At 33.5% G+C, this 12,594-nt stretch overlaps 5 protein-coding genes across 5 annotated transcripts in view; 2 read left to right on the top strand and 3 right to left on the bottom strand.

The window, feature by feature from the left end:
• Positions 1-338, top strand: part of NAEGRDRAFT_76073 (uncharacterized protein) — a gene marked incomplete at both ends in the record, with an annotated part of 1,975 nt that extends 1,637 nt beyond the window's left edge. Inside the window, one exon of the mRNA XM_002668955.1 lies at positions 282-338. Coding sequence (XP_002669001.1) covers positions 282-338 — 57 coding nt within the window. The remainder of the gene's footprint in view (positions 1-281) is intronic.
• Positions 339-863: 525 nt separating this feature from the next.
• On the bottom strand, positions 864-3,951 carry NAEGRDRAFT_76072 (uncharacterized protein; the record flags this gene model as incomplete). Its single annotated transcript, XM_002668933.1, has 3 exons — positions 864-1,575; positions 1,625-1,632; positions 1,681-3,951. 3 exons carry the CDS (start codon positions 3,949-3,951, stop codon positions 864-866), a joined length of 2,991 nt encoding a protein of 996 aa, XP_002668979.1.
• A 2,601-nt stretch (positions 3,952-6,552) lies between these two features.
• NAEGRDRAFT_54490 (uncharacterized protein) lies at positions 6,553-8,718 on the bottom strand (the record flags this gene model as incomplete). Its single annotated transcript, XM_002668932.1, has 1 exon — positions 6,553-8,718. One exon carries the CDS (start codon positions 8,716-8,718, stop codon positions 6,553-6,555), a length of 2,166 nt encoding a protein of 721 aa, XP_002668978.1.
• An 828-nt stretch (positions 8,719-9,546) lies between these two features.
• On the top strand, positions 9,547-11,805 carry NAEGRDRAFT_60039 (uncharacterized protein; the record flags this gene model as incomplete). Its single annotated transcript, XM_002668954.1, has 1 exon — positions 9,547-11,805. One exon carries the CDS (start codon positions 9,547-9,549, stop codon positions 11,740-11,742), a length of 2,196 nt encoding a protein of 731 aa, XP_002669000.1. The 3' UTR covers positions 11,743-11,805.
• Positions 11,806-11,834: 29 nt separating this feature from the next.
• NAEGRDRAFT_76069 (uncharacterized protein) overlaps positions 11,835-12,594 on the bottom strand; it is a gene marked incomplete at both ends in the record, with an annotated part of 1,232 nt that continues 472 nt past the window's right edge. Inside the window, 3 exons of the mRNA XM_002668931.1 lie at positions 11,835-12,283; positions 12,333-12,421; positions 12,504-12,534. Coding sequence (XP_002668977.1) covers positions 11,835-12,283; positions 12,333-12,421; positions 12,504-12,534 — 569 coding nt within the window. The remainder of the gene's footprint in view (positions 12,284-12,332; positions 12,422-12,503; positions 12,535-12,594) is intronic.

Raw genomic sequence — 12,594 nt, 5'->3', positions numbered from 1 at the left:
ATATCTCCTGTGATAAAAACCAAATCAATTGTGGAATCTTTCGCAATTTTTTCACATAAACTTAATAATTTGTGCTTTGACATGAAAGGTCCCATGTGAACATCTTTGAAATGTCAGAAATCTTTTGAAAATTAATTTCTTACCTGTCAATTGGAAAATTCTTATTATTTTGGACTCATCTTGATGAATTTCAATATTTGTTTCCAGCTCTGTTACTTCGTCTCCACAATCTTGTCTGTCACTTGTCGCATCAATGTGAACTATTTCTTTACAATATGAAGGGCTGGCAGCTGAAATATAAAGTGAATGCAGAGAAATTGCCAAAACACTTGAATTAATTATCAAACTATCCAATCTTCTATTGAAAAGTAATACAGGAGGAACAAATGAAAGTCCAAATAAAATTGGCGAAACTAAACTTCCTAATGCGGAATATACAAGATACCAAGCTGAAGGTACACTAATCAAATACGTATACCAAGCTGGTTTAATTTCTTCCAAAATACCAATAAGAAATTATTTGTCACTCCAGCCGAAAGAAAATACACATGAATAAACCAAGGAAATATTGGAAAGTTACCGAAACCATTACAATAAACATTAGAAAAGAACAGTTGAGCTGCTCCGAGTGCATAGAAGAAGCCAGCAATTTTTTGTCGTTTGACTTTCGAATAGACAAAGGGAAGAACAAGTCCCAACAGTGAAACAGAAAAATAGATTGAAGAGGTGCCAATTCTTTCTAATTGCATTTTTTTAATGTAAAGTTTTTGATTTGTGAGTGCACTTCCAAAATCCGAAATCTTTCTATTTGCTTTCAATAATTCTTCTAAAGATTAAAGATCTGAATGGAAAAGATTTTCAAATTATTGAGTGAGAATGTCAGGAGAAAGTAAATTCTTGACACCTTCAACACGTCCTCTCGTATCTGGGAAATATTTAACTCTTGCTGAGACACTTCCATCAACATCCACAATGACAGGATAGTGCATTAAATGAGAACGCATTGGTCTGAATTCCTCTGATGTATATCGTTCCCAATTGTCCTCAGCAACTTCATCGATTCTTCGTTGTGTGAAAAGATCGAGTGGATCTTCCCAATTATTACATTCACTGCATTCTCCTAAATGTTCGATAAAGAGATTCTTTCTGAAATTCTTAATTTCTGAAGGTTGTTGTGAGTCAGTTTCGGATTTTGATTGGAAAGCACCAATGGAAATTTCAGAATCTCGATCACCTGACATTGATCTTTCATTGATATTTGCAGATCCAACAATAATGTATTCATCATCGAAAATTGCCATCTTGGAGTGTACGTAAATCATTGATCGTTGAGCTTTCAATAATTTGTACTGAGGCGATCCCTTAGTGAGTCCTTCCAATTTCTCATTCACATTTTCACACTCCTCACGAGTTCCCAAACAGAAGAATTTCAAATAATCTGTTGGACGATAGCTCTTCATTTGTGTCTTTTCAATCATTTCTCCAATAATTTTGTACATGCTACAAATGGTACTGTAGGTAAAGAAGATTTGTTCTTGTTGGAATTGATTTTCTGGTGAATTCATTCCATCAGGGCTTTGCATATTTCCAATTTTAAATCCGAGTAGAAATTACAATTACTTACAATAATGGCTAATTGAATTTAAAGGTCAAAAGAAAAATTAATGAAAAACTACTTACAATAACAACAAATACAGTAAATGGCTCATTAGATTGAATCTTTTCATGAATCTTTTCCAATAATTCGTGTGGAATTCTATTATTCATAGTTTGAGCATCCAATCTATTGCTCCACAAAAAGGCGCTTCCACAAAAGTATTGATTTTCAATATAAATGAAACGTTGAGCCTTTTGAATGAGACTAATGTAAGCTTCTTGGATACGAGGGAAAACAGTATATGAATTGGTGAAGGGTCTAATTGAATCGGAATCACAAGATCTGAACACTTGAACGCACCAAGGATTTTCCTTGAAATTTTCAACATAGGTTGGTCGTTTAGGCAATGAAACATAACCTAGTTGAGTAGTCCAACGTTCTTCAAAGTTTTGTAAAATATCATAAGCACATTTTCCTTCAATCATTGCATGAATATCGTGCCATGGTTGTCTTGGTCCAAGTTTCTTATTTTCCAAAGGTCTTGAAGAATAGACTTCATCCTTGTGATATGTTTCGAGAGTGCTGAATAGGGAATGTGATGGAGAGTCATATCTTCCCTTTGTTAAATCCAATCCACCCACAAATGCAACAATTGATCTCTTCTTCTTTTCTGGAACATATTTATCGCAAATGAGAGTTTTCTGATGGTGAGAGAAAACTAGACCACTATAGCCGGATCTTCTTGACAGAATGGCTACTACTCGAGTATTTCTAAAATAATTGATAGCCTCTCCATCACCAGTGTCCATATTTGAGGCAATATTACTACCAGTTTCATTCCACAATATGAGAAAAACAGAAACTCCTTCATTTGCCTTATCGATCAATAATTCGCCAAGGGTTCTACTCTCCTTTGGATCATCACTATCTCTCTTGAGTCTAATATTTGGATTCAAGGACCAACCGGTAATGTAAATAATTTGCTTGGCATTTTCCATGGCATCATACATGTCTGAGAAACAATTTCTTCCATTGAATCCACCTTGTGCATCCTGGTAGAGAGTTACTTTGCAATTCTTTTGGAGTGGAAACCAATCTCTATAGGGTGTAATTTGTTTCAGGAGATCAGATCCATAATCGCTATCGTCCAAATCCCTCATTCCTCTTTCTGCTAATTTTTCCAATTTTTCCAATTTTTCCAAAATTCCTTCTTCTCCTTTGAGTTTTCCTTGTTTTTCTAATTGAACATATTTTCCAATCTTTCTGAATAAATCGAATGGATATTGATTTTGTTTCTCATTCAGTAGTTTTCTCTTGTATTTGACAAGTGTTGGATCCTTATCCTCCTCCTTAACATCCAAAAAAACATCTGACTTTGTTATTGGGGCCAATGATGATTCCAGTTTCAACCGTTGCTTCTTTATGTGAATGGGTGTAACCTTATTGTAGAAGGGCATTAAAGAAAATTGAGGAATATCAAAACTGAATGAAACTGGAACAGAGTAGAATCTTGCCAATGTTGTCTCTAGAATGTGACCATCCAACACAGAGGCCGTCAATTTAGGGAACAAGTGCACTAGAATCCAATCTCCAAAATATAAAACAATCGATCCAAATATTACAGATATTAAAATATTGTAAAATATTACAATATTCAAAATTTCCTTAAACCAAATAATCCAAGCATGAATTTGAATTCCAAGAATTATAATAAAAGGTAGGAAAATAATCGTTGGCCATCTCGAAAATCTAAAGAAATTCAACACGACATCTCTGAAATAAATTAAAATCACAAAAAAGTAAACAATAAAGTGAGGTAAATGTCTAAAGAATGATTTGACAGACTTTTTAACATCCTTGGCATGAATATTCTCAATGGTCTTTCCAGGATGTTTTGCAATCTCCTTGATTTGTCTCTTAATATTATCCTTTCTCATTGAATATCCGAATTTAACCAACTTTTCAGTCGTCTTATTTCTAATCTCATTGGGACGAGGTGATCGGAAGAGTCTCCTCTTCTTCAATTGCAAAACTTCTCTTCTCTCCTTTTCGGAAGCAGTCGGAGGAAGATATAACGGCACACTCTGATACACTGATAGAGTATCACTATTAGTTGTCGTCGATTCATCGACATCAAAGAGTGATGATGTATTGTGTTTCCTCGAACTTGCAACAAATTCATTCAAGCTAGTGCTCATCGGATTGATGGGAGTGGAGGGAGAGAATTTTCTACTGCCATGATGATGATGGTGATGATGATTGTTATTATTATAATTGTAGTAATATTCTGATGAGTCACTGTCTGAAGAATCGGAGGTTAATTGGACAGAATCGAGAGAAAGTGATTTTTTCATTTTTTTTGTAATGGAATTTAATGTTGTAAGCTTGTTGAAGTTTTGGCTAGAGGTTAATACTTTAATATTATAACGTCAAATAATTGTAAATATTAAGATAAATTGATCGTTTGCTATTAAAAAATTAATAAAAAACGGAAATTAAGCAAAAAAAAATATTCAACATGTTGTTCTTCAATGGTGTTGCTGATTCTCGGAATAATTTTACATGAGGAAACTCTGAGACTTTTGCACCATCATTTCAACATTCATGTTCATAGTATTAATAGTATTAATAGTAATAGTAATTTTACAAGTGGATTATTCGGAGGATGATTCATCATGATGCAAACCAACAATCATCATCAATGTTATTATTCCACCATAATAATAATAATAACACTATTAGTATTAAGCAATATTTATTCTACATCTGCATCAAATACTGCTAGATATTCTAATTTCATATCTCTAAGGCATTTTCCTTTTCCAAAATAACAAAAAGCGTTGCCTCTTACATCTAATCTTTTCAAACTCTTCATTTCCTATTATCACAAACAGAAAAGTAAGCCAAGTTGTGCAGTTTACAGACGATTTTCAATTTTCAATGTTGAAACATACTGAAAAAATATTTCAACATCTTGATGATTCTTCGAGTGGTTTCACATCTGTAAGCTGCCAAACTTTCACATCATCATCTCAACATCATCTAAATAGTAGTAATAGTAGTAATTTTTATTATTGGACTTTCATCATAAAATAGTAAATCAATTTTTGGATTATAATTTTTCAAGTTGGTAAACCATCATCGGAACACTCACCAACCGTCATCATAGATATATTTAATATAGTAGAATAGTATGGGTGATTTCTATGTCTTGGAAATATCTTTATTTTGGTGAAACTCAACATTTTACTTTAAAAAGTACATGTACTTCACCAACTTGGAAACTTTCTTCTAGTACTATTGTTTAAATCACTAATAAACACCATATTTATTATCAGTTTTTCATTATTTTATGTTTTGGCTTGGAGAGAGATTTCCAAACCTTTTTTGATTCACTCCTTCAAGAGTGATTCAAAAATTATCAAACTCATTGTGAACATATTTCAAAGATAACCAACTTTTTCAACATCTACAAGATAGGGATCACACTCATATCAATTTTTTTGGTATGGTTCGAGCCTCAGTTTCTTTAATAAATACAAGACGTAGAATTCTGGAATGTTTCTAGTTGATGTACACAAATCATTGCAATATCCATGGAAAGAAACACTGGAAATGAGTATAAGAGATTCTGGAGTTACACAATTGGCTGATCAGGATGTGCTCAATACTCTCGATAGAAAAACGAATGGAACATGGTTTCATGAAATGTTATTGGAAGATTGTCATAATTATGTGGGGGTGGGTGGGTCGTGAAAAAAGGATGTCCATAATTACGTGGTCCAGAGTGGGTCAGAAAGTAGAGCAGAGCAAAAACAAAAATTGGCAAAAGTAGAGCCGAAGGTTTATTAGCCAAGAGTGAGACAGCGTTCAAAGTATCAATTATCACTTGTTCTGCTAGCAACAAGTACTTCTGGGTTCTTGATTGTTTGTGTACCAACAACTTTGGGTAGGCATTCATCTAGATTGTTATGGTTGAATGTGCTATGGCTGATGTGGAAGGAAGCAAAGGGAGAACTCTCCTCCTGGTGGTACTGATGAAGGTTGGTAGTTAGCAGGGTGGTGATGAAATCATGAGTAATTGTTGTTTGTTGTTTTTTTTTGTTGAATTTATAACGGTCAGAACATTCAACTTTCAGCGGTAACATGTTTGCTGGTAGTGTGAAAAAACTCACATGCAGTGGCCAGGATTTGTTGGGACGATCTTACAGTGGGGTTGTAATTATGACAATCTTCCATTCACAACAATCCAGACACTTTCAAATCCAAATTGTGGAAATACCATCTTTCCACGACGTGAGCACTTATTTGATTGGATTGAAAATCCTAACTATACTCTTACATGTTCTTGAACTCGTATTTAACAATCTTGTGCAAGAACAAAAAAAATAATTTAGCAATTATCTATCAACATTATCCTTTTCTGTGCAATGCACTAATTCTTCATTCAACACCTCTGTTGTGAAATATTCACTAAAATCAAAAGTTATACTCTTTCTGTCTCAAAATTAAGAATGACATGAAATAATTTGATTCTGTTTAAACTTATACAGATACTCTCAAGCACATACCAGACCATCAAAACCATGAACCAAGAAGGTATCTGCATCCAAAAACAAGAAATGTGCCAATTTATGTTGAAAGTATTCAATCAACTTCTTGTTGGCAGAACGAGCACTATAATGTGTAGATTTGACATGGATAGACAAGTCTTTTGAATTATAGAATTTCAGATAAACTCTCTGACAAGAACCAAATCTCTTCACAATACAATCAATGGTATCGGTTGAATTTTTGAAAACATGTAGAGTTACATGATGAGGCCAACAGAGGAGAGGCCACTGTTTGGGAGTTTTCATAGATTACCACAACATGCATGTTGTGATGTCCAGCAGAAGATTGAGATGAAGAATTTTTAATGTTCTAATAAAAAAGTGCAACAAGTGAAAACAATTTTATAGCTCAATTGGGAAAGTTTTAATGGCAGATTTTTCTTTTTGGAGTGCATAGATTTCTCTCCATTCCAAAAATTCTGAAGTTCTCTCAAATCTGTTAAATGTTGATTTGAGATTTGCTTCCACTTCCAACATGATTTCGTCCAAAATTTGAATATTCGTCTTGGTTTCATTATTTTTCGTTACCTTTTCGAAATTATCGACATATCTTTCTCTGGCACCTGATGGAATATTGACCTCATAAGCCGAATAAGGAATTAAAAATTGTTTGTGAATTCTCTGCAAATTTTCAATTGAAATATTCTCTGATTTTCTCTTAGATTCCATAACCATCTCAATGAACATGTAATTTTCCAGAGCCAATGATTTGGAACAATAAGTTCTAAATAATTGAATCAAATCCTCATTGGTATTCTTCTTAATCATTTCAATGTAAATATCATACTTGTCCATTTTCTCATACGATTGAATCTTCTTCTTGCTTAGTGATTTCAATCGTTCCAATAGAAGAAATATCATTGAAGTTCCACCGCCAATCATGTAAATTGCCAATCCAATGCAAAACCTTAATGCTGGCACATAGGTAGGAGCACTCGCAAAGACGATTGCACCAGCAATGAGGATTATTAGTATGACCACTAGGGAGAGGAGGTCAATTCTGAAATAGTATGGATCTTCAAAAATGAAAAATCTTCTAAATCCATATTTGGAAATGATATTTCTATTTTTGAATGCATCAAAAAGTAAGAAAATAATACCAGCAATGCATGACAGTGCACAAATAAATATGACAATTAAATTATTGGTGGTATTAATTGTTGGTAAACTATAGCTCGGTATCAATATCCATATTGGTATTAGAAATAGTGCACTCACAGGAATTGGCAAGACGATTGTAAAGACGAAACCCAACGATTCACTCGCCAAATACTTTAGAAACTTGGGATGTTTCGAATTCTTTACAAAATGATACAAATTCCTCAAATAAAAGTATCTCAAAACTGTGAAAATATAAATGAATGCCATCATGCATGCGGAAAAATTGGCAAAAACAACGCCCAAGGTGACGCACGTATTGTTGAAGGCATTAAGGGTTGAGGAGAATTCACACATATTGAAAAATGTTGCAACGAAAATGATTCCATACTTTCGGTAGACCACTGGTGATTTGAAAGATCCAGAAATGAAGAGAATGGCATAGAATACGAAACCAAACGAAACTACAATGATATCCAAAGTGTCTTGCCATCCCCAACGTTCTGACACACATGAGAAGCTATCACATTTGAAACATAAGGATGACCATAATTGACTATCTATTATTGAATTTGTTAGAAATAATGGTTGGCCACCTGCTGATTCGTATCGAATAGTTGCTTGTGAAATAAATGTCATGTTATAGGAATAGTCCGATGAAATGTTAAAGTATTTGGCACTCCAATCAAATTGTTGATTTGTCATGTATAGAGATCCGTGCAGTCTTTCAAATAGTGAGCTATCATGTTCAACCGATTGTTTACAAGTCAATTGAGTCGTGTTTGTCACATTCAATAATGTTTCGAATAATTCTTGAGTAATTTGAGAAGAATCCACTTCATTCCCATCACTCTCAATGTAAAATCTTGTTGGAAAGAGTGGAATTGCGACAAAATCATTAGAATTCAACCAATCATCGCCCTCTTTCTTTCTGTTTCGTCTATGATTTCTATTTAATCGAATCCTATCCGAAAATTCACTTGATCTCCCAATCATGATATCAAAATTTTCAAAAACACTTCCAAATATACATTCAGAATTTCTTCCAAATTGAATCTGATAAAAATTCCATCTTTCTGGTATCGAATTAAACTGTTTCGTATTTATCATTCCAATCATTTTCCTCATATTAATCGTAGAAATATTATCAGTATCAAAGGAGAAGAATTTAAGTGGTTTAGATGAAGCATTACCAGAAAATAAATCATCCAGCGAATGAATTTGCAAGTCCTTCCACACAAATAGGTACAGAAAATTGTCTCCCGCCAAAATTGTTGTCTTATTCGAAAGTTGATTCGAATTGACTGGTGTTATTGTTGCATACGAGTAATTGAAGAGAAAAACAAGGAAGAACAATGTGCTCAGCGTAGGAAAAACTGTTGATGATAGGAAAGGCAAAGAGCTCTTCATGGCTTTTTTTTTGTGTCAGTGAAGTGACATATCTGACAGACGGCAACACTAGTTCACAAACGGAAAGATATTTCCATCTCTTGACAACAACATTAATCCATCACAAACACCATCCGGATTTCCATTGAAGTAGCTAAAAATTGTAATGCTTTTTGTAACCAATGTACTTTTTTTCATTGTACTTACTATGCAATGATATTACTGAAATTAAAGCCAATGCATTAATGCATTAGTAACATCATTGTTTAGAGTAATGAAACGTTTCTAGATATAGCCAATGAAGATGACAAATCTATTGGTCAACTTGACCAATAAAAATACCAGCGAATAAACAGTAGATTAGTTTTTATTAAAAGTGTGCAGAAGGGCAATTCTATTTGTGAAATGAAGTAATGGACCAATCCTGGAATGTAGGATAACCTCTTGGATGGGAAGGCGTCAAACTTAGTTGAGAATTACAAAAGTTTACAAAATTCATTTTTTGTGACTCGGAGTACTTTGATCTCCTCTATTATCTTTATGAAAAATGGAACAATTTTAAGGGAGGGTCACTCTGCTCACGGAAGATCATGAAATATTGAAAACACCAAATTTGTTTCTTTTTGTATTCTAAATATAAATAGTAATGCTCTCTATTATTAGAAATTCAATTGATTTGAAAGATTCTTAAAATCTCTCCAAAAAAAAACCTCAATTATAAGAACAACCAAGCAGAACAGTAAACTCACAACAAAGCAATCATTCAAATTAAGAGAGTACAGAGTTTCATACTTTACAACAACCGACAAAAAATTTCAAATACAAAAAATTGTAAACTGCCAAAAAGAAATGCCTGCTGTATTTTCAAAGGTAGATTCTCCAACTCTTTCTCCATACATGCCTTCATCGGCAACTTCATTTTCTCATTTCAAATCTTTGGATTATTTGCAAAGTTTACATTATTGGAAACGAATTTTACAACATTTCAAGTCGAATGGGAAAGTTTACAAAATTTTATCCCTTGCATTGATATTTAGTGGATTGGTTGGTGGTTATTATGTTAGTCAGAGACAGAAACCATCAAGGAAACGATCCATTTCTAATGAACATCAAATAGCAAATCCGAAACAGTCGAAACCTTCTACACGAAAGGAAACGAAAGAAATTCAAAACGTCTTTTTGGATTTTATGATGAACATGTATAATTTACTTCGAATAGGATTTAAAACTCCAACCAATGATGATGAAAACAAAAGTTTGAGATATCTGAAAGGAAGAAACAAATTTATTGGATTGATTGTGATGGTTTCGTCTTTGGTTGTTCTAAAGTCTGTGGTCATTTGTCGATCAAACTTTATTAGTGGAGACATGATGGAATATCTCCTATCCAAGAAGAGGGATTTATTCTTTGAAAGTTTCGTCAAGTTTCTCTTCTCAATCATCTTGCAATCTTTACTTTCGCCAACTCTTAATTATCTCATTGAATTGATGGCTCTCCATTTCAGAAAGAATCTCACAATGAATCTACATGAGAAATACTTTTCAGATTTGTGTTATTACAAGATCAATAATTTGGATAGACGTTTGGGCGCAGTTGACCAAAGAATTACTCAAGATATTGAGATTCTTTCAATGAGGATTTCTGAGCTTTTTACGGATATTTTACATCCGAGTGTGGATTTGGTGCTTTACACGAATGAATTGGTGAGATTGATGGGCTGGAGTGGTTTCGTTTCAGTTTCGGTTTACTTTTTTATTGCTGTTGGAATCTTGTCAAGAGTTTCTCCCAATTTTACTAAATTTAGTGCACAGGTTCAGAATATGGAAGGTAATTTCAGACAATTACACAATAGATGTTCGATAAATTCTGAACAAATTTCATTCTATAGTGGAGACGAAACCGAACGAAAGAAAGTTGAAGATTATTTCGACAAGTTGACAGATTATTCAAACTTTGTCATTAAGAAGAACTTCTCATTTAGTATGGTGAATGATTTCCTAACTAAATACTTCCCTCACACGTACAGTTCTTTCATTATTGGACTTCCAGCATTTTTTGGAAGATTAAGACATTTGAAAGGTGACGCTTTAATAGGAAAATTAAGATATTTGGTTGCAGTAGTAACTCTGGAATTCTATGCTCTTGGAGATCTCATTGAATTATTCAGAAATATTTTGAGATTAAGTGGACTAGCTCAGAGAGTTTCGTTGCTCTTCCAAATTATAGAAGAAATCAAAACAGGAAACTCCCAAAACATTAATTTCAGAAGGAATCACAAAGGAGAAATACTCGACTCTGATGAAATCAAATTCACCAACGTTACCATCAAAACTCCTGATGAAATTACCTTAGCAAAAAATTTGACATTTCATGTCAATAAGAAGGAACACATTGTCATTTCTGGAAGTAATGGAGCTGGAAAATCTTCACTATTCAGAGTGTTAGGATCTCTGTGGCCACTCCACGAAGGTAGCATCCACAAACCTCAAGCATGTGGAAATAATTCAAGTGGTCTTCATAAGGAAATTTTTTATCTTCCACAAAAACCTTACAATCTCGTTGGATCATTGAGAGGACAAATAATTTATCCAGAAAAGGAATATAAGGATGATTGGAATGATGGAATGATTGAGGAATTGTTGCATGACTTTGGAATTTCGTATCTGGTTTCGAGAAGTGAACACGGATTCGAAACTGTACAAGATTGGAATAGTCTTTCGAGAGGTGAACAACAGAAATTGGCTTTGGTTAGATTATTCTACCACAAACCAAAGTATGCCATTCTCGACGAGTGCACTTCCTGTATTACAGCTGACGATGAGGAAAAACTTTACAAAAAGTGCACAAAAATGGAAATTACCTGTATTACCATTTCACATAGACCAGCTCTGGAGAAATATCATAAACAGAGATTAGTTTTCGATGGAAAAGGTGGTTGGGTATGGCAAGAAATTGTAAAACCTTATGATATCAGAACAGATGAAGAACCTGTTTACAAACTCAAAGGTTTTGACAAGTTTGTGAGAGATGATATCGAAAACTAGTGTAAAATATAATGCAATCATTATAAGAATGTACATAAAAATTCATTGTAAATTATTGTAAAATTATTGAATTCATTACAATTTTGTAAAAATTATTCTTCATATTTCAAGGCAGCACTTTTCAATTCTGGAAAGACGGCAAAAACCTTAGCTAGAATATAATCACCATACTTGACAGGTGGCCATTTTGTTTTTTCCTCTTCAGTCAATGCTAATTCTTCCAATGGAGTTACAACACATTCAAAGTTTGGATCGAAAAAGAATGGAGCACTCAATCTATCTTGATTTGTGAGATTTTTAACACGATGAGGGACTGCCTTGTATCTGCCACATGTCCATCTTTCTAACATGTCACCAATATTGACAACGAATGTTTTTTCAAGTGGTGGAGCTGAAATCCATTCACCAGTTGATCTATCTTCAACCTCCAATCCTCCAACGTTATCTTGCTTGAGGAGGGTCAAGCATCCATAATCTTGATGTTTTCCAACTCCAAATCTTTCTTCTCCATTTTCGAATTTTGCATTTGGATCACTTGGATCTGAAATATTTTACAATTTGTTAAATATTTTACAAAAATTGAAACTTACAATGGAATAATCTGAATGGAATGAAAGGTTCAGAAGTAAACTTGTTTCTAAAAAAGTCTCTTCCCAATCCCAAACTTTCTCCAATTGCACTTTTTACCAAAAATAGAAAAATAGTAATTTACCATAAATTTTCAAAGTAAATATCCCATAATAATACAACTTCCAACTTACGCCATAATAGAATGACCTAATTTAGTCAACTCTTCCAAATATTTCAAGATTGTTACCTTGAAATCTGGAAAATCTTGTTCATTTGGCCATT

The sequence above is a fragment of the Naegleria gruberi genome (genome assembly GCF_000004985.1).
Source record: "Naegleria gruberi genomic scaffold NAEGRscaffold_90, whole genome shotgun sequence".
NCBI lineage: Eukaryota > Heterolobosea > Eutetramitea > Acrasida > Naegleriidae > Naegleria > Naegleria gruberi.
This window is presented reverse-complemented; position numbering and strand designations above follow the sequence as displayed.